Source organism: Marmota flaviventris, chromosome 6 (genome assembly GCF_047511675.1).
Source record: "Marmota flaviventris isolate mMarFla1 chromosome 6, mMarFla1.hap1, whole genome shotgun sequence".
Taxonomy (NCBI): domain Eukaryota; kingdom Metazoa; phylum Chordata; class Mammalia; order Rodentia; family Sciuridae; genus Marmota; species Marmota flaviventris.
This window is the reverse complement of record NC_092503.1, coordinates 144,104,032-144,130,970: the sequence shown is the minus strand read 5'-3', so window position 1 is coordinate 144,130,970 and position 26,939 is coordinate 144,104,032. Positions and strand designations below refer to the sequence as shown.

General features: G+C 38.1%; 1 protein-coding gene across 1 annotated transcript in view; it reads left to right on the top strand.

Annotated features, from left to right (window-relative positions):
* LOC114102621 (uncharacterized) overlaps positions 1–26,939 on the top strand; it is a 287,939-nt gene that overhangs the window by 73,807 nt on the left and 187,193 nt on the right. Inside the window, exons 9-10 of the mRNA XM_071613859.1 lie at positions 3,161–3,281; positions 5,225–5,458. Coding sequence (XP_071469960.1) covers positions 3,161–3,281; positions 5,225–5,458 — 355 coding nt within the window. The remainder of the gene's footprint in view (positions 1–3,160; positions 3,282–5,224; positions 5,459–26,939) is intronic.

Here is a 26,939-nt window from a genome sequence, read left to right as displayed (position 1 = left end):
TTGAGTGAGATAGAAACACTGTATTTGAGAGTAGCCTTGAGCATGCCACATGCTCAACAGATGTGACTCAATACTGCACATCAGTGGCTTTTGGGAGGGATTGATTTTGCCCCCAGGGGACATTTGGCAATGTCTAATGGCATGTTTGGTTGTCAGGAGTAGGAGTGGGTGGGGGAGCTAGTGGTATCTAGTGGACAGAGGCCAGGGATCCTGCTAAACATCCTGTGATGCCCAGGGCAGCCCCCCACGACAAAGACGTATCTGGTTCAAAATGTCAATAGTGCTGAGGTTGAAAACCCCTGCTGCACATCTTTGCTGTTTATTCTTTGCCATTTTCTTTAACTTTTATTCCTATTAGCAGTGCAAATAAGAAATCAACCAGAGTGAGTGAAACCTGTCTCTCTGTGAGACTACTTAATGTCTGAGAGTCTGGGCCATGAAGACAGGATCGTACATCGTTTCAACACATGATGTAAAGATAGGTGACGGGTAGAACAGTATACCTCCCATGCCCAACACTGGTAATGATAGGACGTACTAAGAAAATGGCCAGGGAGGTCTACAAGCTTTTATATGTGATAGAGCTAATTACAGGCTAACTTAAAATATTGGAAATAGGAACTAACCTAAATATCCAACAATAAGGGATCATTTAAATGAATTATGGTAGACCCTTGGAATTAAATACTAGGCAATACCTAAAAAATTATGTTGTAGAAGAAAAGAATGCCTATAATATACAAAGTAGAAAATACAGGTTACAAAACAATATTTACAGCATCTGTCTCACTTTGTATTAAAAAAATATGACTAGCTAACTGGGCATGAAGAACAGAAGAAATCAATATTTTTATCGGTGGTTATATCTGGACTGTAGACTAATGGAAAATTTTATAATGTACAAACATCTATGCATAGACAGACAGCCCTCTGAATTCAGTTTCCACAGTAATGGATTCAACCAACCTCAGATAGAAAATAGTTGGAAACTATCTGTACTGAACCTGTACAGACTTTAAATCTTGTCATTACTCTCTAAACAATACAGTGTAACAACCATTCCCATAAAATTTATATTATGTTAGGTATTATCCATCATCTAGAGATGATTTGAAGTATATGAGGGGATGTGAGAAAGTTATATGCAAATACTGCACCATTTTATATAAGAAACTTGAGGATCCATAGATTTTGATACCCAACAGGGGTCCAGGAACCAATCCCCAGTGGATGCTGGCAGACAACCTTACTTATGTGATCATAAAATTAATAAGTGCTTGGTAAGAGGGGAAAACAAGGAGAATAATCTGCCTTAGGACCTACTGAGAATGTGACCTGCAGCCTGTTCCTGATTCCTGACTTAGAATATGATTGCTTTAAGGGAACTCACATTACTAGATTGTCTCTAGATACCTGGTATCATGTTAAAGGTGTATCTTGACCTTTTAAGTTTCATTATGTCCCTTTTTAAAGAAGGTGATTTTATTTTTTGTGTTTTTTGATTTTGTATTTGTTCTTTTTTAGTTATAAACAACATTATAATGTATTTTGACATATCATACATATTATGGAGTATAACTTCCCATTTTGGGGGTTGTACATGATGTCCAGTTACACTGGTTGTGTATTCACATATAAAACATAGAAAAGTTATGTCCAACTCATTCTACTGGGAAGTTAATTTCAGAAAAAACTTCAATTACAAAAAAGTAGGATTGTAACTAGGAACTGTGTTTTCTTTTTTTTTTTTTTAATTTTCCTTTCAGATTATGCTTTGGAATGTAGTATCCAATTATTGACGTTAAGATTTTAGTCTATTTCTGAATGCCTTCTAATACTTGCCAGGGGAACAAAGAAAGAAACTGAGGAAATCATCTCACTGTGGTGAAAATAAAAGGTTGGATGTTTACTAATGGAATCTGTTTACCTTCATAACTGTATAATAGGGCCATTAAAGACAATAGATACAGTAGTTTAAAAGTAATAAAATTTACAACAAAGTGTATTTAATTTGAAATTGAATTGCCAGCAAATGGGTGTCCTAATGAACCCTTGTGTCAATGTAGCTCTAATCAAATTAAGGGAAATCATTTGTATCATAGGGAACTAAATCAGCAGTGAGACCCCAAAAGGCTATTCCTCCGGTGGGGGTACAGTCATTGTCACAGATGGTCCTGGTGATGGTATTGAGCTTGAGTTAGGAGACATGAGATACAAGAGCCTTAATTCAAATGAGTTTGGGGAAGTAGGCAAATGCTGTCAGGATTTAAGGAGCTACATAAATAAATTTTAAAAAAATACAGCCAACCATAAAGAAGAACGTGCAGTAAAGTGGGTAAATGTTAACAGGGTGAAAAGATTGGGGGGGGGGGGTGACGTTGTTGAGGGTGGAAATGGATCCTGATCTCTGGTCATTGTGTTAGAAAAGTTTATGTCATATCAGCAAGTCATCTATTTAAATGGATTTTTTTTTCTCTCCAAGTTCTCTAATAACTTAAGAAGAGAGGAAGGGGTATAAAAGAAAGGGGCAAAAAACCCCTTATCAACACTGTTGACCCTCTGTATTTACTGATTTCGTTCCCATAGTTCCAATTGTGGACTGAATGTGGTTAGGCCTGTGATGGTAGATACTAGACATGTGGGGACTTTTGTCATTTTCCCTAAAGAAATATAGTAAAATAATTATCTACATTTGTTTATGTTATTTATATTGTATTAGGCATCATAAGTAACAGGAGATTCTTTAAAGAAGGATGTTGGGGAGGAGTTATGAAAACACTATGCCATTTTGTATAGGGCACTTGAACCTCTGTGGATTTTGATATCCTTGGGGGCTCTGGGAACCAGTCCCTCGCAGACACAGAGGAGGCATGACTGCATTTGATCTCCTGATAGTTTCTGAAACAAGTGGCATTTTAACTGTTGGGAGATTGGTGGCTAATATAGTGAGTCTTATATTTTATGGGGCCATACTTCAAAAGCTACTTCTTCCCTGACTTTAATCAACTGCAGTTCCTGTAACGTGGTGTTTATCTAAGTCCTAGATAATCTGCCAACCTGTCTAAGGAAGACACCCGGTTGTGCTGTGGTTCCAAAGGCCAGCCTTCTCTTTATGCCCTACAGTCAATTTCTCTCTCTTCTTCCCTCTCTCCTATCATAGCCCCAGAGCTCCACCGATCACTGCAGACTTACCCATTGGTAAAAGGGACAATGTGGCCAAGCTCGGCTCCCTCACAGAAGTAACTAATGATTCCCAGGGAGCAGCAGGATCTTGCTGGCAGGTGAGGCTCCTGGGAACTGACTTTTTTCCTGATGCAAAATGTTAAATGATGAGATCAATGGTATTGATCCACTTGCCTTTTCTCCCTTCCTCCTGTAGGACTCTTGAGGGAAAACGGTTTTAACAGGTCTTAATAAATATATCTGATGAGAATCCCATGCTAAAATAGAATGACTAAAAGTCCTCAAGACCAGCCTGAGTCCCTGCTGTCCAGGAGGCAGGGCTAGCTCTATGCAAATGAGACAAGCCTTGAGATTTGACGAATCTTCCGTCTCCCTCTCCTACTTCTCTGACACGCGCTTTGAGGAACGTTGTAAATGCAAGAGAGAGTGTGGTATAATTCCTCAGACTGGCATTTCTGCCCCCTAGTCACCATTCGATTATCTTCCAAATTGCTGTGTTTCAGAGAGATAAAGATTTTTTATGGCTTGCTGACTTGAAACAACCACTAGAGCCAGCAAAGAGATGGCTAAGCGGCCATGCATAGTAATTCCATTGGTAAATGACAAAAATCTTTGTTTGTATGACATTTCCAAAATGACTACAGAAGATGAATCTAAAACACAAAATGTCACATTTGGCATGCAAAACTATCACAATGTATTTCAGTATAAAATTCATAGAGGCGTTTAATTTAGAATGTGTTTAATAACTCCGTCTGCTTGCATCGGTAATCCTGCCTTGAGGTTTAAAAAGATTGTCTTATTTATTCACATGGTGTTAATTTTTAAAATATTTTTGGAAACCCAAATATGAAGGTTAAGTCCTTGTTGTTAATTAAGGCTTTCTAATTAAACCAAAAATAATTGTTATTCCGATTAGTTTTTAAGTACGACTTGTAGGAAAAAAAAAACACAAAAGAAGTTGAACAACTTTCACCGTTTGTTTAATTGTGATTCAATTCCAGCAGCATCGTCTCTATATGGAAATATATTTTATTTCAGCAAATAGTCTAGACTGGATTAAAAGACACTTCCTGTTTACTACAGATTAACTGGTGATTCTACTAACTGGAATGGCCAAGAGAGTAGCTTGCTTCCAAACCTGATGTTATTATTATTATTTTTTTAATTTTTAAATTTTTATTAAAGCACAAAAAAACCCAGAGAATTCTTTGAGGTCAAATTATTCCAAAAATGATTTGGGACTTGTGAGTATAAAAGCATGACTTAATGACATTTGAGTGATGAATAATCCCAGTTTGATATTTATTTAATCTGAAACAAGAGTTTATTAAAAATCATTAGTTTGTATACAGTTGGGGACGTGGATTAAAAACGAAAGTGGTCTACTCTCAGCTGTGGGTGAACAATGGAAATCCAAATGTGCTGTAAAATATTAAATTGTGTGCCTCAGACCCAGGCAATCTGTGCTGACTTTTAGGGTAAAGCATATCCATGTGCCATTTCTCCTTTTCTTTCTGGACTGTTCTTGGCAGCCTAGGGGCATGTTGACCTGGTGTTGAAAGTACAGAGTACTCCATCAGGTGAGGTGTTAGTCTGCACTTTCCTTATCCCATGGCATTATGGTCTGTGATTAGTGCTGCAGGCCAGGGGTGTCACCTTTCGGGTTCCCAGTTTGAAGCTTGCTGCCCAGGTTCGCCCATCCCCAATATCTGGAAGGCATGCTGTGTGGTTTTTAGAAGTGTTGGTTTCCTGTTAATTCCATCTTATTATAAGAGATGAATGGTTTCTGATGTCACAGATCATTAACATACCATGCTTAAAAACTGGCTAAACTTTCCCTCCCACCTTCAGCAATTTTGCCTTTTGACCTCTTAATTATACATCATGCATCCTCGTCTGTTATCGTTGCTAATACCTGACAATTACAGGTTGAGTAAAAATAATTGTCTACTTTTTCCCCCCCTGAGAAGCCCATTGTTGCTAATTGTGTGGTTTTACCCAGTTCCTGTGTAATTCAAGAACTCCACCTTTTATGTAGGTGCAGCAGACTCAGGCACCTCAGCCTCTTCAAATACAGATCAAATGCATCAGGGGTCTCAAGGACAAGGCTCCACAAGGCTCTTACCTCCTCAAAGTGTCCCTGCTTGGCCGACCGGGGGGCTGTGCCTTGCAGTGGTGTCCAACAGAGGAGCTGAAGACCAGAACACATGCAGTTAGGCATAATGGAAACTTCTATGATGTGAGTCTGTATTTCCACGAGAGCCTTCATGTGGTAAGCTGACCCTCTGTGCACACATGGCCCCTTCTTTTTAGTTAACCTCCTATTCTTTCTATCTATGCATGTTTCATCAGTGTCTATGTAGCTTAGATCGAACTTCGTGTAATAAAGAGTAAACATTCTTTCCTGCACGCATGCGTTCGTTTAGCTAATGTCCAATAAGCAATCACAATAGGCAAAGCATTTTTATGGATCATCTTAGACATCTTAGATTCAATGGAAATGCCATTCTTATTGATCAAGAATGCCATTCTTATTGATCATGATATATATCATGAATTTTAAAAAATCTAGTTCTTCCCCTTTTCAGGATTTGCAAATTGAGAGCTCGCTGATGTGTACACGGTGTGTATAATATATGTGCTTATGTGAAGGCAGCTAGGGCTACTGATTATAGGTGACAACCAGGCTTTAGGTAGGAGAGACATTGGAGGGACTGTATAGAAAATAAATGATACAGCCAGGCGTGGTAGTGCATGACTATAATCCTAGTGTCTCAAGAGGCTGAGGCAGGAGGATCTCGAGTTCAAAGCCAGCCTCAGCAAAAGTGAGGAAGCAACTCAGTGAGACCTTGTCTCTAAATAAAATACAAAATAGGGCTGAGGGTGTACCTCAGTGAGTGGTTTAGTGCCCCTGAGTTCAATGCCTGGTACTCACCCCTGCCAAAAAGAAAGGAAGGAAGGAAGGAAGGAAGGAAGGAAGGAAGGAAGGAAATAAATAATGGATGTGCTTGCATGCATTGACCAGGAAGAGGGGTTCCAGAGAATATGGTACTCGCAGAGGAAGTGATGGATGAGACTATAGAGTGATCCTGGATGCAGGGACTAGAGCAGGGGTCAGAAGGAAGGCTCAACCCTATCTGGGGGTCTGGGATGGACAGGGACCTCCCCCACAAGAGACAAGAAAGAAAGGGGACTAGACAAGTCCCAAAATTCTCATCTCATGCCAATGCATTGGATACTGGGCACAGACACAAATATAAAATTTCCTTTTATAGTATTAACTTGAATTACTAAAAATAAAATAAAGAAGCAGTATAGGTATCTCAGGATGATATGGAAGAAGAAAATAATTTTTCTCAAAATTAGGAGTGTGCTTTCTTTTTCCCATTATCTATTAGGTCTTTTTATTTTAAAACTAATTTTATCATATGGAATTTAATTAAGGGTGTTATATGTTTCTCATATGAATATATTCTTCTGATAGTGTATTGTATTTTTTCCTGTCTGTGGAATGACCAACTGAAATATAAATGGTATAATGTAGCTGTAAAATGAGCAATTTTGTAAGGTAGGTCTATAAATAATAAACATATGGTACCATTATTTACCTCCAGTATCTCAGAAGAAAACAGATTTTCAATCTTAACTTTTCACCACCTTAACTTTTTAGGTATCCAAGACCCTTGAAGACTCTGACTCTTTTTCCCCCCCTCTTCTTTTGTTTTTCTTACTAAGCAAGAACTCTATAGTGATTTGGGAAAATGGAAAAAAAAAATAGACAGTGTCAATAAAATAAATACAAAGTCCCAAATGATCACTCTGTCATTTAGAAGTTGATAGAGGTCAAAAGAAAAAAAAAAATCCAACAAAACAAATAAGTGCTAAAGATAGCCAATTGTTGGGAGTCGCGTACTAAGTGGGTTTTTAGCAAATGTCAGGGCTTAGCCCTAAGCCGTATCCATTACCAGCCTCAGTCATGACTTGGGGATCTGATAGTGATGGTGGAGGGGATGCCAGAAGCCTCTTTGAAGCAGGGACTTTAGAAGAATTCATTTCCAGGAAGAGTTTTTACCAAAGAGCCAGAAAATCCTCAGTTGGCTCATTTTTAAAATGGGTAGAACGGTGCCCCCTACCACAGGCCTCTGAGAAATGCCTGGGCCAACACTTGTGGAAATATATAGTGAGAATTCAAAATCTTCTTTTATTATTATTGTTATAATTATGCTGTCTCTTTGATAGTGAAGCCCATAAAGTTTTACCCACTGGACTATTCTTTTAATTAATATGATAAATGCTTATATTTCAGATAGCATTCAAATTAACCTTTGGTTGAGAACAATGTAGGTTAACAATTTTTTTTTTCTTCAATAAGTGATCCCAAAGGCCTTGTTAAGAAGCATGGGGTATATGTGCAGGGTGTTAGTCTAGGTTGGTTATGGAGACGACGGTTCCCTGGGGAAGCCACCGACTGCTAGAAGCTGATTTTTTTGAGGACAGGTGCAAACAGGCATCTGGGTCGTTTATCCCAAAGCTGAGGTCTTGGTTCTCACCATGTACTGAAGAAATTTCAGGAATGTGATGGTAACTGAGATCTTAGTTAGTAGTTTTTAAAAAGGATCCCATCAGCATCTAATAGAAAATTACATTCTTTTTGGTATGTTTTAATTAAGCACCCCAAATTTTAAAGCTTAGACTTAGTCTACAAAAATTGTCATTCAACAAACTTGTGGGCTGGGGTTGTGGCTCAGTGGTAGAGCACTTGCCTAGCACATGTGAGGCCCTGATTTCAATCCTGAGCACCACATAAAAGTAATAAAATGATAAAGGTATTGTGTCCATCTACAAATATAAATAAATAAATAAGCTTGCTTTTAAGCGCCATCTTCTAAATAATCGTTTTATACGGAAAAGCCATATAAGTTGCTTTTATTATTGCTGATTGTTTTGGTGCTCATCACCCTAGGACTCCTATTAAAATGTGAACTTGGAGAGCAGGAGCCACATCTATTGATATCTTTGCTTTGTTGAGGATACTCTGTGAGCTGTTGAATGATTGGAATAGAGTGCTGTGGTCTGGATATCCATGCATTAAAGACTTGATCCCCAGAGTGGTGTTACTGAAAGGTGGTCCAACCTTGTTCAGGGGAGCCTTAAGTCACTTCAGGTATGACCTTAAAGGGGATTGTGGGACCTGGTCAACTTCTCTCTTTCTGCTTCCTGATTCATGAAGTGAATGGTTGTGCAGTGCTGGGCATTTCCACCATGGTGTGCTGCTTCATCAAGGCCCAAAGCAAAGGATACTCCCAAAGTTGGAGTGGAACCTCCAAACCATGAGCCAAAATAAACATTTGTTCTTTATAAGTTAATTACCTCTGGCATTTTGTTATGGTGATAGAAAGCTGACTAATACACAGGGCTTGCTATAAATAGAATCCCAGGAGAGACTGGAGAATAAAGAGCTCCATCAAGGACATCTTCAAGGGGAGGTGCAGAGTTCCCAGGAGACTGAGGTTGCAAAAATGTTTACAGTGTTAAAAACAGTATGTAGGGATGAACCAAATCTGGCAATTGCTTCAACAAGAAATTCATTTCTCTTTCCTGCCAAATAGAACAAAAAGTGTCTTGAAACAGTTGAAATAACAACGCCCAATTTTCTTCATGTTTGTCAAAAACAAACAAACAAAAAATAATCACTTCCTGCCACAGTTAAGGAAAATTTACTCTTTAGCAGCCTGCGCAAAGGTCACCGAAACATCCATCCCTTGATATCACCTAGCAAAATTCTGGATCCCCAAAGAAATACACCACGCTATTTCACATTCAGTGTACCTAAGAAAAGCACAAAATTCAAGACAAAAATAAAAACAAGAAAAGCACCAAAACATCCAGAGTTTGACAGGAAAGAGAAGTCATCTGAAGCTTTTTGCTTTCAGAATAAAAATGCTGTTGCTCAAACTCCTGTTCATTCCACTGGGCTCTACCCAACAACATCAAGTGTTTTCACTAACCATACAATTGTGCCTGCCAGTCACTCTGCTGGCAGTTTGTGGGAGACTGACAGTTCAAACAGCAAGTTTTCAAGCAGTGTAATTTTGTAACAGTAAAAGTACACTCAGGAAAAACAAAAGTGTGCATTGTGTATGTAATTAATATAGGGACATTTATGATACTTACTTCACTCCATTTAAAATACAAGTCAAAGACAGGTCCGTCTCTGTTCTCACCTCATGGGTGCGAGACATGGTCTTCCCTAAGGTCACTGGAGAATGCAAGGCATTGTCCGAATGGTAACTGGAGAAAGATGAGGATCTACTTCTGTGCACAGTTGGAGAACCGAGGAGGCGTTACCCAAATGAACAGGCAAGTCCTAATTACAGGGAAGCGTTAAGTCTGAGGAGGTTACTTTGCTAATGGACCTGGGGATGATGAGGTTCATTGACATCATCAGGGGGGGCTTATCTTTGGCATAAGCCTGGACCAGGAGGCAAACACTTGAAGGTTAAGTGAAAGCTGACAGGTTTTTGAGAATGCTCTTGAGGGACGCAGCAGCTCTATGGGCAAGCTCTAAGGTGAACCCCTTCTGGCCTCCACAGCATTGCTTCTGGATACTATTGCTTGGGTCTTGTCCCCAGTGATCCCACATCTTAGCATGGATCTCCCTGTATTGAGAGACAGAGGAGATTAGATGTCATGAGCTAACTGACAAGCCTCAACACCCCCCCACCCGGCACCCCCGGGGCCTTGTGATGCAATATCTGCTCCTTTACTTCAGTTGCCAACCATAAGAATCAGATTAAATGAAATTCATTTATGGACTCTCAGCTTAGGGCTCTTTCACTTTGAATGTGTTGCTTGAAAGATTTTTTTTTTTGGATCTCATTGGGTACCAGATATTAAGAGGAAATTATTGATTTTATTTGTTTAAATACACTTTGAAAGATTTTAAAGAACTCCTTGGTAGAGATGTTTGGAACCTATTGTCTTCTGACCTCCATCTTGGAAACATTTCAAATAGAAACACACTGCCTTCGGACAGTATTCATGAATGACCAATAGATTTAAATCTTTGGGAAGAAATAAACAAATGATCAAACTTTTTATTTTGTTTTTTGATGAAGTTAAATGTATAGGTTAGTTTAGTCTACCATTCTGGCAGAATTGGGGGTTAAAAGCAATATTTCACTCTCAGATTTTGTTCTGTAAACACCTGTAAATTCCTGATAAGATATGAGAAAAAGGCTTTCAGATGGCTAAACACTCAAAAAATGAAAAGGATCTCATTGGGTACCAGAAATTAAGAGGAAATTGAAAATTAGAGAGAGCTGTGGAAACCTGGGGCTATGCCCGAGAGGGGGAGAAATCAGGATTACCAATCTTGCCAATCTAAAAGACTCGATCTTAATGACCAGTCAAGAGAGGAGCCCCTGGGCTGATTAGATATGCAAAGTTGAAAGAGAATTTCTTGCATAAATTTAGGATAATCAAAATGTGTCCAAAAGGGATAGGGTAGAAAAGTATATGCCCATTATACAGAGATACAAATCTCCATTAGATAAATAAAATCAAGAGTCATGGTTTTCTCTAAACTCTTTTAGAATTGTATTTCTCTTGATAATCTTTAATAGGATACCTGTAATGAAAAAAATGTAGTTGAAATTAAATATTCAAACAATCTATAATACGTACGATTAGACCCTCTGGATGGAGAACTAATGATCTGGAAGCTAAATCAGAAGCCATTTCCTAGAGGGCAATAGTGAAAGATAAAGAAATGGAAAAAAAGAAGTGATCTGAAACATATGTAAGAGAAGCTTCTAACAAAAATATTATGCGATTTCCAGAAGGAAAGAACGAGGGGAAGATGTTATGTAATGTAGTGGTACCCCCTCCTCCACCAATGAATCTTAATTAAGCCTCTCTAGAGAACCTCACCATAATTGATCTTGTTAACAGAGTATCAGCAAATATCAGCAAACTTTCTGCAGAAAGCTCAATGTGGTTAAACTTCCTATTTCCTGTTGCTCTGTCTTGCAAAATCTTAGTCTAACTGCGGACTTTATTTTACTCCTGCTTTTGTGGTAAAATGTGTGAAATGAGAACAGAAAAAATAAATAAGGAAAAAAAGCAATTTCTGAGAACTCAAAGAAAGAAAACAAAGTAATTTTACGTTAGACACCTGCAAAAATGTAAACCTCCAAACTCCACCTCCCGCTGGGTATAAAGTTCAAAAAATTCTAAATTCTCCATGCAGAGAATGTTTTAGGCTAAGCAATAGCCTCTCTGAATCCTGCAGTCAATAAACTTGCTTCCTGCTAATTCCTCGGGTGTCAGCCTCTTTGGTCCTATTTCAATAAGAAAAAACACAATTAACTCCCCAGTTTTCTTGGAAGATGTGAAGACTCAGATTAAGGGAACAGGAACTTTGAACAAGACCAAGTCAAGTCCACCTTATAGTGGAACGCAGACAGCAATGAAGGACTCAAAACGATTGAACAATATATTTTAAATGCTGAGACAGAACGAACACTCACCTGACCTACTACCCAAGCATTGGTGCAGGGCTGTTGCAAACAAACAGAAACATTTTTGTGGAAGAGTGCTGTAGGGGTTTCTGGGGCCGCCAGCAGATTGTATTGCAAACTCAGTGGCTTAAAACCATCGACTGCATTGGCTCGCAGTTCCAGAGGCCAGAAGTCAAACCAAGGGGGAGGCAGCGCTGAGCCCCTCTGGAGGTGCTAGGGCTCTGTGGCTTCCTCGTGGATTCTGGTAGCCCCGGAGCCCCCTTGGCTTGTAGATGTCCCATTCCAATCTCATGTCCATGTGACATTTTCCCTGTGTGTCTTGACGTTATCTTTCCTATCTGCTCGCATGTCCCTGTGTTCAAATTTCCTTTTTTTATAAGGACACTTGTCATATTGGGTTATATCCCATTCTAACCTCATTTTAATTTGGTTAAATCCAAAAAGATTCTATTTTTGTATAAGGTCACGTGGTGAGGTAATTGAATTGCTAAGAGTGGCACATGCCTGTCATCCCAGTTACTCCGGTGGCTGAAGCAGGAGGATTGCAAGTTCAAGGCAACTTAGTGAGACCATGACTCAAAATAAAAAAATAGACAGGGCTGGGAATGTAACTCAGTGGTAAGGCACCCCTGGGTCCCATCCCCAGTATCCCCCAAAACAAAAACAACAACAAAAAAAACAGCTAACATAGGAAATCTTTCAAGAATAAGAAATAATTCAGGAACTAATGACATCTTTGTATTTTTTTTTTGAAATGTTTTATTATTCTAGAAAAAAATCAAACAATATGCCTTATCTATCTAATTTTAATAAAATAGTAGGCAATTTAAAATATTTGAATAGCAAAAGAAAGAATAAATGATCATATAATTTATATAATTAAATGGCTATTTCATCAACTAATTAACTCAATGAAAACTCAGATTTAAAGCCAAAGGTTGCAAATAAGACATCTTTCTTTTTCACAAGGTGTATCCAAACCCCAGTTTGGAAACAAGTACCACAAACCATTTGTGTATATGTAAAGTCCTTCTTATTTATAATTAGCAGGATGAAAAGTTGCAGAAAACATTAAATTAGGAGAATATTGTAGAGAAATTTCATAGATCCTTTGGGTGTTTGCTGAAAGATTTTACTCTTTAGTTGTGCTTTTTAAAAAATATACTAATGGGGATAAATAAATACAGAAATTTTAGGGATATATAGAATATTGAAAGAAAAATGTATTAAGTTTTAAAAAATGTAAAGTCAGATATGAATTAAGACTTGTGGTTGCCATTTCCTTATCACTGATTATCTCACATTATCATCCTCTTGGGGAGACATTTAAAAATATCACGATTGAACTCTGGCAATGGTATCTAAGCTGAAAGAAACTTGTATTAATTATTAGCCAGAGCTGTTATGCTTGCGGTTCTTATTTTCATTGGGTAAGGAGGTTGGTCAACTTAAAAAAAAGGATACAAATAATAGGTTAAAGAAGCAAAACCAGCAAAATTCAGGCAAAGAACATTGATTGATGAATTTTTAAAAATTCTTAAAGGTCATGTACTCAAGTTTGGCTAAGCCTCAGGCAGATCTAATGAACATGACCAGACCCCTCTGTGTGGAGCAGGTAACCCATGCTGACTCTGAATTTGCTGACATTACAGGGTTATTATTTCTGGAAGGATGTAGCATTCTGGAACAATTTCTCTAATGATTCCATTAAGACCATGGTTTCCTTCAATTTAGGGTTACATATTTCATTTTTCACATTTACCCCACATCACATAGAAAATGAAACCAGGTCCTAGATGGCATGTCTGTGTCAGCCAAAGGCAGGGGGTGGATTTCACTTGAATTTGACAGTACTTAACCCCATTTTATTTGATAAGTACATCTGTTTTTTGGATCAAAGTGTCAGTGTGTGAACGAGTTCGCAGGCAAAGAAGGATGTTGCTTACACTCAATTATGGCCATCTTGAGGATTCCCTAAGAAATAAGCAGATGCTATCAAACAGGCACTATTTCAGAGTGAACTCTATCACAAATAAGTTCCAGGAAAAGGATCAAGAGCAGCATGTGAGACCTGGGCTTCCAGGGGACAGAATCATAGAGAGCGGGCGTCTGTTCATCTCTTGCCTTCAGAAGATCTCCTTTTTGATTATTCTGAACAGGGAAATAAAATACGTTTCAATTGCTAAGAAAATCTTTTGGAAATGCTGTCATGGAAAGTTTCCTCTTATATATTTAAATATAAAGAACAAGGGCTGGAGGCCAGATGTGGTGGGGTGAGGGGAGGGTGTGCTCTACAACCTGGCTTGAATCCTGGTTCCTAAACCTGCTTTAGTGATGTGACTTGGGGCAGTGGCACAGTCTCCCCATGGTCTGCCATCTCAACTATAAAAGTCATCACAGGAAGCCCTGTCTCATTGATCCCGTCATGTTACCACCAACAGGGCGTGATTAGGAGTAAATGTTTTAGTACAAGTGACGAGCTCAAGGAGTAACACCATTTTTAACTGAAGCGAAAGCAGCTCTAAAAAGCCAACACACCCCAAATATATCTCTTAAAGGAAATTTTGTTAACTTAAATATTTAATTCTTTTCTTTTACAATGTATCCGTGATTACATTGTTTAAAAGGATAAATGAGTAACTGTGAGCAATACTTTTTATATTGAAGTCCTTAAGAAGTAGCTTCTGATAGATATTTTGCAGTTTCTGCTGATTTTTATCACATTAAACCTCAAAAGACACGGGTGGTTTTGAAATGGATATTTGTTTTACATACGAGAAACTGAGTTTTGGAAAAGTAATGCAAATTATTCAAAATTATGTAGCTTATTAGGGTGATGTTTGGAATGAAGCCTGTTATAGTTTGGATGTGAGGTGTCCCCCGAAATCTCACAGGTGAGGCAATGAAAGAAGGTTCAGAGGACAAATGATTGGGTTGTAAGAGTCTTAACCCCATCAGTGAATTAATCCCCTGATAGAGCTTAACCGAGTGGCAACTGAAGTGGTGGGGTGTGGCTGGAGGAGGTGGGCATTGGGAGCACGGCTTTGGGGTATATATATATATATATCTGTATCTGGCAAGTGGAGACCTCTCTCTCTGCTTCCTGATCACCACGAGAGCTGCTTCCCTCTGCCATCCTCTCCTGCCATGATGTTCAGCCTCACCTCGAGCCCTGAGGAATGGAGACAGCTGTGGACTAGGACCCCTGAAACCATGAGCCCTCAAATAAACTTTCCCTCTTCCACAGTTGTACTAGTTGGATCCTTTAGTCACAGCAGTGAAAAAGTTGACTAAAACAAAGTCCATTCCCTATAACTCTGGGTACTCTGTTTTTTTCTAACTCCCAGAGAGACATTCTGTTAGCACAGTAGCATCACCAATATCCTAGGGTCATCATGGACTAAATGTCTTTCTAAGACATCACTTCATCCATTATCTCTTAAAGCCATTTGTTGACTTTCCATAACTTTTAGGATAAACTAAACTTCTGATCATCCAATAAAAGACCCGCACAATGTAGTCTCAGCCTTCTTCCATAGTCTTTACCCATGTTAGATAGAGCTCAGCTCCTACTATGTGCTCAATGGTAGGTTCAAATTCCATGCTCAATTTCCTGTATCCTCCAAGTTCTGATGAACTACTGCGCATTAGCCCTCAGCATTAACTCCTATTTACCTTCCAGACTCAAAACTTACTCTCTTGTGCTATTCTTTATACATGTTAATTCACTCCAACAAGGCTTCAGGTATTTGAGGACAGGAGTCATACCTTATTTTGTTTTTTTCAGGGCATATACTGCTGATAAATAACTTAATAACTGCTTCTAAAATAAAAAGAAAATAGAATGCAAAACTATTGATGCAGGGGGGTGGTGCAACCAGTTTAATATAAGTTCAGGTTTCCAAAAATGTATATTATTTCCTGAATAAACAAAGAAAATGAATTAATTTTAACAGTCACATCTTGGTATCGGTGATTTCTGAAATGAAATATATCTGGTGAAAAAGAAACAAAATCAATTCAGAGATATTATTTTAATATGACTGATAAATGGGCAATTAATTTAAAATACCAGTATTTTATGATTTTTTACTGCTTCATGTTCATTTGATCTCTTCCTCCTTTTTAAAAAATTAATATTTTGAATAAACATTTTGTAAGAAATGAATCCATATATTTATCTCCCTGAATCATGAGCAAACTCAACATTCTCATGTGGAAAGGTGGATGGGAGCCCTCTGGAATCCTTCTGAGAATTTCTGGCGTGCTTGGGCATATCCACGGACCTCCCTAAATGTAGCTGTTTCATCTCATGTCAACTGTGACCTTAAATTTTCATAAGCAAGAATTCCTTCAAATGATTTTTGGTATGTCCGAGTGAAAATAGAGCTGTATTGACCATTCTGTTATGGCAGAAATATAGGAACTCTTTATTAAGAAAATCAAGAATTTTAAATATCTATGCAGTCGACATCATGTATTTATTCCTATTCTGCCACTTCGTTCCCTTCATGCCCTTGACCTTCCTTTTCTTGGTCATGGCTGTCTAACCTGGGTAGATTAAGTTATTTATCCACTGTGGGTCTTAGTTCAAACTGTGATGAAAAGATACCATTCTATGAATGATTTAAACATATCAATAATTTCTAAAATGACATTTCTCGCCACATTGAAGGCTAGGAAGTGCAAGGTTAAGGTGCCAGCAGATTCATTTCCAAAGGTTATTACAACGTACGTGGCCAAATAGGTTAATTTTATTTGTATTACATAACATCTTTGGCATATTTTTATTCATTCATTTAGTTGCCAATAATCTACTGGGGTAGATGAAAAACAGTTATAAAATCTTTCCTACTCTTCCTGCTTAAGAGTGAGAGCTGTGCTTCTTCCTCTTGAATCTGAGGGGGCTCTGTGACTATTTGAACAATAGAATATGATAGAAATGATGTGGCACCAGTTTCTGGGTTGAAGTTCGGGATTTCAAGGGCTGGCAACTTCCATTTCCTGTCTTGTTTCAAACCTTGCTCTGAAATACTTGAGGCACCCTGTAAAAAATCCATCTACTCTGCTGGAAAGACCAAAAGGTGAGGCCTTGGGACTGTAGAAGAAAGACAAGCTCTACAGCTAGCTAAACTGTCCATCTGTCTTTGCAAAGGAACTGGCATGTGAGAGAAGACATCTTGGACCCTCCATTTCAGACTAGCCATGAGGGGAATAGCAGCACCCACTGGTCCCAGGAGACTTCATGTGGAGTAGCTGAGTACTCTGCTGAGCTGGCCCTGGATTCCTGATCTGCATAATTGGGGAATCTACAAAGCAAGGTGTTCGAGCCACTAAGTTTCAAAGTAGTATTGGTTTACAGCAATAAATAGTTGAAGGACTTATTTAGCTCCTTTGGTATCAACTAGTATATTGAGTGCAGAAGAAATAAAAATCTGGGCCCTCTCCTTAAAGTGCTCATGACCTTGGGAGTTTCTGCTAGTTGAATCTTGCAGTTTAAAGAAAAAATAAAAATTAGCTTATTTCTTAAGCCGGTCTCAAAAAGTCAAATGCCAAATGTTTTCTCTGATATGTGGAAGCAAATCCAAAATAGGGAGAAGGTGAGAGAGAGAGAGAGAGACAAAGGGGGAAAAAAAAGAAGAGAGGGAATTTCATCAGAATAGATGAAAGATCAGTAGAGTAGATGAAGGGGACTGAGGAGGAGGAAGGATGGACAGGAAGAGGGAAGAACAGTGGAATGAATCTGAACATTCATATGTACATAGTGGATACAGTACAGTGAATCTCACCATCATGTACAACCACAAGACACTAATTTAAAAAAAAAAAAACTATGAGTAAATTGCAGAAATATCAGAAGAGTAGAGGGAGGGGAGAGAGGGAGAGAAAGAGGGGATGGGGAAATACTGGGGACTGAAGTAGAGCAAATTATATTACATGCTTTTGTGATTATGTTAAAATGTACCCAAATGTTACATATGACAAAAAATAAGCAATAAAAAATGAACTGTTAGTTTCAGTAAAAAAAAAAAAAAAAAACCAGCTTATTTCTATAGTCAGCGTTGGATCACTCAAAAGGCATTTGAGTTCCAAGTGAAGTGACATCCTTTAGCTATGCTTTGTGCAGGAAAAAGTGAGAGATGGAAGGGGACCAGTAGGGATTATTGTGGACTGAATTGTATAAATCCCAAAACCCACATGTTTAAAAAATCTTAACCCTTAGTAACCCAGAATATGGCTTTATTCAGAGACAGAGTCTTTAAAGAGATAATTAAAATAAAGTCGCTGGGGTGAGCCTTACTCCAATAGGACCAGTGTCCTTATAGAAAAGCGATTAGGACAGAGACAATAGAAGAGACGAGACCATGTCAAGACACAGGGAGGAAATGGCCACCGACAAGCCAAGGAGGAAGGCTTCAAGAGGCACTGACAAGGCCAACACCTTGACTTTGGAGTTCTAGCTTCTAGCGTGAGGAGAAAACAAATTCCTGTTGTTTAATTCTCCCAGACTATTGACTTTGTTATGGCAGACTCAGTAATAACACAGGGACTCAGGAAAATTGGTGACAATAATTTTTTTTTCCCCTAGTGGGAAAGGAGCAACAAAATACTTCAACTTGTTATTCAAGCAACATGTAAATCTGGCATCATTGAAATGAGCTTCATTTGTGATGTGGGGGAGGTCAGGCTCTCCATTCTTTTGGGGTAGCCACATATAGGTAGGACAATTGTGGGGGACCTCACACACTCCAAAGAAACCTCACTTAAACTCACTGTGCTCTCAGACTATTTCATGGATGTACAGCATTTTTAAAAAGTGTAGCAACCAGTTAATATTTATATATCAGTGTGGCAAGGTTATCATTATTCTAGTAGTAGATGGGCGCCATTTTTGTTTCACTGGAGGGAAATCCAATATGAATAAAATAGCAACTTTTCAAAGATGACATTTAATCCATGCATGTAAATCAAACTTAGAATCTATTATTCATTATTAAAAGAGTGGCATATTTTTATTACACTGAGAATGAAACACAAATACTGTGAAAAATTTAGTGCCTTTTCTGGAAATTTTAAGACACTCATCATGAAGCCATCTAGCTGGTACTGGCTCTCATTTTAAAATATAGCCATGAAATTAATAAGTTTGAAGTTTTATGCTTGAAAAAAAAAGGATGCTCAATTTAAATGAAATAGGCAAATTTATTTTTTATTTAAAGCTTCCTAAATACTTAAGATGGTAAAGTACTTCAGTAATGCTCTGATTCCAATATGTATATGAAGAATATAGTTCATATTCTTGTCATTATTAGTCATGGCACAATGTTCTTCCCTGAAGTGCTTTCTGAAAACTGCATATATCAGAAACTGATTAAAATGACCTAAAGTATTAATTCTTAAAATATGATGAACCCAACATTTTGCAAGAGGTTATTTTCTGTGTGACATTTAATATCTAAGAATTGAAATGATTTTAATAACCCATAGGAAGGAGTGGTCTTAGGAAATCTAAAGTCTGAGCATGATTGCTTTTATTGATTATTGGTTATTACGATTAATAATGGAGAGCCCTGGAGTATATTATATTGTGCAGCTTTAGAGAGCTCTCCATTATATTCATTGGAGAAATTTTCTGTTTTTGCAAAAGTTGCTTCTCCTGATTAAGGGAACCTCGAATTTGTGAGAACTTGGGTGGCAACTGGTTTGTCCTGAATGACCTGGGTGCTGGCCATTGTCACAGGGTGCTCTCTTCTCAGCAATGCTCTCTCATAATCCATTTCTCACTGCCACCACACAGGGTCTCCCTGGTCAACTTAAGAACATTTTTTTTCCCTTTGACCCCCTCATCCCCACCAAAATAAACAAAAACTTGGCCCCAAAGTACTAGTTAGGAGCATATCTTTTTTTTTTTTAAATTGATTTTATTTTTTTAAATACATGACAGTGGAATGCATTACGATTCTTATTACATGTATAGAGCACATTTTTTATATCTTTGTATATAAAGTATGTTCATGCCAATTCATGTCTTTATACATGTACTTTGTGTTTTTTTGCATTACAATTCTTATTACACACATATACCACAATTTTTCACATCTCTGTTTGTATATAAAGTAGGTTGACACCCCAATTCGTGTCTTCATACACGTAGGGAACATATCTTTAGGAGGAGGCTTAACAGAATCTTGATCTCCTGGCACTCACCATTTCAGGAAAACTATTTAAACTCCCCTGGTCCCAGTCTCCCCATCTCTAAAATGGAAATCTAGTACCTAATTCATAGGGTTTTTATGAGGCTTAAATGTGATATAGTAAGTACTTAGGGGGTTGCAAACAGGTAATAACTGATAGTTGTCATGATTTTTGTCATTGTATGGTAATCCTCTGTGTAGAATGTAGTTTGCTTTCTTATTACTTTCTCTTCAGTCCTTCAAAACATTCCTTCAAGAAGTCTTAGTAAGTCCTTTCTTGGCATCTTCTAAGAAATCTCATTTTACAATGTTTTCATGCTCTTTTGCCTTCACTTCTTGCTACTGGGTGATGCGGAGTGTCCCGAGGTCATCTGTGCAGAAAGTAGCTTTCCCTGCTTCTGAATCAGCTTGCTGTTACTAAAACAAATACCTGATACTTATATCCTTATGAAAATGAAAGGTATATTTGGACTCACAGTCTGAGATGATCAGTCCATGGTCAGATGGAATCCCCTACCCACTTTTGCTTTGGGGCTGTGGTGAGACCACTCACCTTATGGCTGGTAAAACAGATGAAGAGATAGAAGTCCCAGAATACTTTAGAGGACACACCCCCAGGGACCTGATGACTTCCTACTAGGCCCCACCTCTTAAGAGTTTCAAAATTCATCATTCCAATAGAGTCAAATTGAGGACCATTCATTAATACCTGGGGGCTATTCCAGATCTATTCCAGATCCAGACCTATAGCATATTCTATTATTTTTGGCAGGAGAGAAGGTGTGTAGCAATCATTAGTTAACTGCAGTGTGAATTACATCACGATACACTTAATATGCACTATCAGTGCAGACTTCATTCAATCCAATCCACTGTTAAACCTGTTTTGCTTTTGAGAAAAACTGAGGGTTTAGATGAGGACTTGTCAAGATGTTTGAAACTAAGTTTCAAAACTAGATGTGGACTCCAAAGTCTGAACACTAACTGAAAGGAAGCATAAAAAATAAAATTATTGGTTTTCCATGATGGTAAATTACCCATCAATTCCTGTAACATTTCTTCATACTTTTACCAGAATTGCTTCTATTTCAAAAGCCACGTCTCTCTCTCTTCCGTCTCTCTCTTCCATCAGTGAAAGCACAGGCTCTTTATCATGCAGTAAGGAGACTGTAACATTTGTGAAGGAGACTGATGATTGGCAGGTGATCACTTAAGAATATTGGGCAGCACCAGGATGTAGGCTTCCGAAAAGAAGGGACTTTGGATTTGTATTGGCGTTTTCTAGAGGAACAAAACCAGTAGAATATATGCGTAGCTACAGAAAGGGATTTATTGGTTCCTGGTTCCACAATGACAGTCTACAGGCAGGAGATCTGCAGGGAGGAGCCAGTAGCTACTCAGTCCAAGAGGCTAGACTCTCAGAACAAGAGAGAGGTTCATGGTGCAGCCCCAGAATGAGTCTGAAGGCCTGGAAACCCCCTGGAGAGTCACTGGCGTGAGTCACTGTTGAAAGACTGAAGAGGCTGGAGTTCAATGTGTAAGCAGCAAAAAAAAAAATGCACCAGCTCAAGAAGAATGGAGTTTGTGCGTGCCCAGAGGCAAGCTTCCTCCTTTCTCCACTGTATGTTACATCTGGATCCCAGCTTGGTGGACAATGCACCCTTATTCAAGGCTGGTCTTCGCCTTCAGTTGGCTAAGCCACATGTCAATCATCTGTGGAAACACCCTCTCAGACACACCCAGAAGTGTGCTGCACCAATTTTCCCGGTGTCTCAATTCAGTAGATAACCAAAATTAACTGTCACAGGTCTGTGCACTGTGGTATTGTTAGCACCTAGAAATGTGTCTGTCTCTCTCTATATATTTCTTAAAATGAATGAAAAAATTTAAGAATTCCAAAGAGTCCCATGAAGGTTTTCAACTAGACCTTGAAGTAGACTATTGAACTTTTACTTGGGTCTTTTTTTTTTTTTTTGTATTTATTTATTTATTTTTGGTCTTGGGGATTGAACCCAGGGCTTGACACATGCTGAGCACAGGCTCAACCACTGCCCAGGCTGACTTGAATGATTTTTTATGCATTTTTTTTGGTGTTTTATTCAGATTCACATCCTTTATTTTATTGGGAATGCTTTTACAATGCCATAAATCCATCTTTGTCCTCTGTGTCTGTTCCCTACATCTGTTCACATCCAATGTATTCAGAGTTAAGAATGCCCTAGTTACAAAATAGTAGTTCTTGTTCACTTGGCATGCAATTCAACAATCAAATCATTTTGAATTCTCCAAAGAGGAGGAACTTGCTTCTATATTTGAACTCACTCACATTCAGAGGGAATATGTTTTAATATTTCGACATCTATACAAAATGCTTTACAATTACTTTTAAGGCATTAATTCTCATATGAACACCCAGCGAAGTCACGAAGGACTGAGTAGGGCATAGAATTTCTCCAAGGTCATGCAGCGTGTTAATTGCAAAGGCAAGGCTGGCTATCTTTTCCCATCCGTCTGACTCATGCATCTAATAAGCAGTAGTCAATGACTTTGAACTGATGAGACTCTCAAAGCAAACGTTGGTGGCAGGAAAAGGATTTATATTCAAACAAAAATATGGCTCAACTCAAGGACCAATAAAGGTCAAGCTAGTAAACTGCAAATCAGATCCTATCGGTCCCCTGCTTAATATCTTTCATTGCATTTGAATCTTCATTGCATTGAGAATAAAATCCAGATTCCTTACTTGGGTCTCTGAACCTTATGTATCTGGCCTTTATCCCACTTACTAATTTTATTTCCTCCTAGTTTTCTGCTTGTGTATTTCATTGCAGCCTCATTTTTATTCTCTGAATACACCAAGCTCATTCTTGCTGCAGGGCCACCGAATTCATTGCTGCTTCCTGCCTAGTAGACTTCTTCCTCGAATTTCAACGCAGCAGGTCTCAGGGTAAGAGCTGCTTCCTTAGACATGAGCTTCTTAATATAATAACCCCCTTCTCTAATTATTTTCTGGTCCATCAATATTCATTTTCGTCATTTCAATATCAGTTGTGATAGGTTAAAGTTGTGATAGGTTAAGCATTTATCTCTATTGATAAGGTCTTATTTACTTATTGCTTATCTCTTCCTCACCAGTCAATAGCTCAATGAGAATAGGAAGGTGTTAGCCATTCTTTGTTTCTTTAGTGCCCAAAACGGTGCTTAATACAAAAGTGGGTGTTTTGTAAATGAAGAAACAAAGAAGCCAGATATGGTGACTTTTTTTTTTTTTTTTTTTGATGGTGAAATCAACAATTTGGTAGCTAGAGACAAGAGCGAGTCATTTTTTTCCTGGATCTTTTTTTTTTTTTTTTCCAGTAACCTGTGAAATGGGCTAATGTCAACAATACAATAAGACTGATATGCAGATCAAAGGTGACAATGTGCATGTCAGAGGTTTGTAAAATAGAAATTGCTGCACAGGCATTAACTTCGTTGCTAGATATCTTTGGTGCCATGTGGGCTGTCCAAAGGGAAAATGTTGATGAGCAATTATTGCCAAAAGTTTTCTCTTTTCCAAATGATATATTTGCATGCTCCTTGTAAAACCATTTGTGGTTAATTTGTTGGTCTTTGATCTAATCAGGCTGCAGATGTTCAGAAATGCCATCTTTTTGTGTATTGAGGCTCATTCACTGGGGTTTGTAAAAGTAATGGGCTGTGCCCAATTTTTCCCCAAAGTGTTCAACTCTCAGGGACAATGAAGGGAAAGATCTATCTTTTGCCTAACAAGGAGAAAAGAAAATTCAACTTTTGCCTTCAGTCAAAAAGAAAAGAAAGAAAAAAAAAAGGAGAGAAAGAAAACAGTAAAGGAAAGGGAGGAGGAGAGAATCTGAGAACTGAATTTTCTAAATTAAAATATTCAATTAGATGTTTCCATCTCTCTAGAGTGAAACATTCTTAGTTGAACATTTGAGCAGCATGGGAAGAGATGAGTTATGACATATTGAGGCTGAGGTCAGGGGAATAGAATTGCAGCAGAGTGACATGATATACCATATAGTTCCTCTTCATTTTAGGCATGTTCGATAGAGAAGGTGGAAAGGTTATATATAGTGGGTAGCTAGTAATTATTCAAGTGTAACTCAGCCAGGTTTTAGACAGAAGGATAGTTGTTTTATTCAGTGGAAGTCAATTAAACATCTGATCAAAGATACACAGTTCATGTTGCTTATCTTTGTATCTATAAATTGTGGGGGTTCTCATTGAAGGACCACCCTATTAACTATCACCTGAGCATGCTAGTTAAAATTCAGAGTTCAGCCTCACACCAGACTTACTGAGTCAAACATAGACACAAGGCCTAAATCTTCATTTTTAAAAAGCACCTTTAGGTAATTTTTATACAAAGTAAATTTTGAGGACTGCTAGTTAGGTCTTGAGGACATAATAGTATGATTGTTGGTCTCCCCCCGCCCCCCCCCCCAGCCGCCCCCAAATGACCAAAGTAGTTGTGGAGAAATCATGAAATCAGGTGCAGGGACTAGGTTTGAGAGATCATAGAATTGTGCCCTTCATTTTTTAAAAAAATGATTTTATTGTTATTTTTTTTAAATACATGACAACAGTAGAATGCATTACAATTTTTATTACACATATAGAGCACAATTTTCGTATCTCTGTATATAAAGTTTGTTCACACCAATTTATGCCATTATACATGTACTTTGTTGTTTTTTTGCATTACAATTCTTAATACACATATATATCACAATTTTTCATATCTCTGTATATAAGGTATGTTGACACCCAATTCAAGTCTTCATAATGTATAATGATGACCATCACATTCCACCATCCTTGCTAATTCCCTGCCCCCTCCCTTTCCCTCCCACCCCTTTGCCCTATCTAGAATTCATCTATTCCTCCCATGCTCTCCCTCCCTACCCCACTATGAGTCACCCCTCTTATATCAGAGAAAATATTTGGCATTTGTTTTTTTGGGATTGGCTAACTTCACTTAGCATTATCTTCTCCAACGCCATCCGTTTACCTGCAAATGCCAGATTTTGTTCTTTTTTAATGCTGAGCAAAATTCCATTGTGTATATATGCCACTTTTTTTATTCATTCATCTACTGAAGGACATCTAGGTTGGCTCCACAGTTTAGCTATTGTGAATTGTGCTGCTATAAACATTGATGTGGCTATGTCCCTGTAGTATGCTGTTTTTAAGTCCTTTGGGTATAGTCCGAGAAGAGGAATAGCTGGGTCAAATGGTGGTTTCATTTCCAGATTTTCAAGGAATCTCCATACTGTTTTCCAAATTGGCTGCACCAATTTGCAGTCCCACCAGCAGTGTATGAGTGTGCCTTTTTCCCCACAGCCTCGCCAACACTTGTTGTTGTTTGTCTTCATAATAGCTTCCATTGTGACCGGAATTTTTACCCCTCACACATCAGATAGAGTTCTAGTCTCTAGGGTATATAAAGAACTCAAAAAGCTAAGCACCAAAAAGCAAATAACCCAGTCAACAAATGGGCCAATGACCTGAACAGACACTTCTCAGAAGAGGATAAACAATCAATCAACAAATATTTAAAAGAATTGTTCCCTTAATTTAAGGAAGATTTTTATTCAGAAGAATTAGTTTGTAAACTAACTGGCAAATTTGGCATTTTAGAAAGAAAGATTCTTATTCTTTAAGAATTTGGGTATTATTAGGGCAAAAGAATTTTTTTTCTTGAAAAACTCTAGATCATTGTTGGATGCCTGGACTTCAAAGTGACTAATTGAGGAGAGAATATGTGAGAAATATCTGGAAGGAGAGCCTAGGCTTCTCTGTTCACATGAGTCATGAGGAGCGGTCAGTAGCCTAGAGCAGAATGACCTTGAGATCTCTCACCTTGAATCCAAGATGGGGTCTCCATTTGGCTGTTCCTGTATTCAGGAATCATAGTGTGAATGACTCTGAAACAGAGTGACTAAAATCAAACCCCAGCACCAACTTCTACATCTGTTTTATGTGACCTTAGACTAAGTCTCTCTTTGCCTCCAGTTGTGACATTTGTAAAATGAGACCCATAATAGAATCTACTTTGTGGGATTATTGTGGCCACTGTTTAATGAAGATAAAGTAGTTTAAAAGTGCCTTGATTTTAGTAAATAAATTTTAAGTGTTGATAATATAGCAACATTTAGGATTAAGGAATTTAAAAAGAAATACTTTTTGAAAACAAGAACCTGGAATATCTTCATTTGACCGAAGAGTACTGGTTTTCCAGGGGTGTAGGCAGTGAGATTCTCTCTCTCTCCTATTTAGAAGCCAAGAGAGTTTTAGCTGCTGTGACCCTCTGTCCTTGATCCCTAAGCCAAGATAAATTTTCAAGAATAATTACTTTATTGTATCCCATAGCAGAGAGACTGAGGATTAGAGCTAATTTGTCTATTTATTTATTTTGGCTGGGAGAATGGAAAAGAAAATAATGCTACTATAAAACTCTCACTGGATAATCTAGTTTACTCTGTGCTATGGCATCAATTCCCACTCCTCTGTCCCGAGTTGTCTGCCTCCAAAAGAACATTTTGCTATTTCTAATACAAATTAAGTGTATTGATTTGCTTCCTTGAAGACACCACTCAGTTTATTTTTCTGTCACCGTTGCCCCTGTATCCCAGCACTTTTTATACAGTGAAACAACCATCCAGAGACAGTAGGTAGGTTACTTACTCAATGGTAAGTTGGAATTTGTTCTCATGTGTGTCTGATGCCAAAGCCCCTACTTTTTAACTTTGACTACTTTTTGCTTCCCTTTTAAAGGAGAGAATCAATTAAACAGGGCAGGGCTGAACAGTTTGGATTGATGTATCCTATGCAGAGATGTGTAGACAGGATATATATATATATACACATATATGCCATTCAAACTCCACTTAAGATGCATTTTTGAAGAAATGCAACCAAGAAAAGTTCTAAGGGACACCACCATAGATTTCCCAAGAGCACCTTAACACTGTCTAAAGTTTTGTTTATCTACTTAAGTGCAGGTTACAGGAAT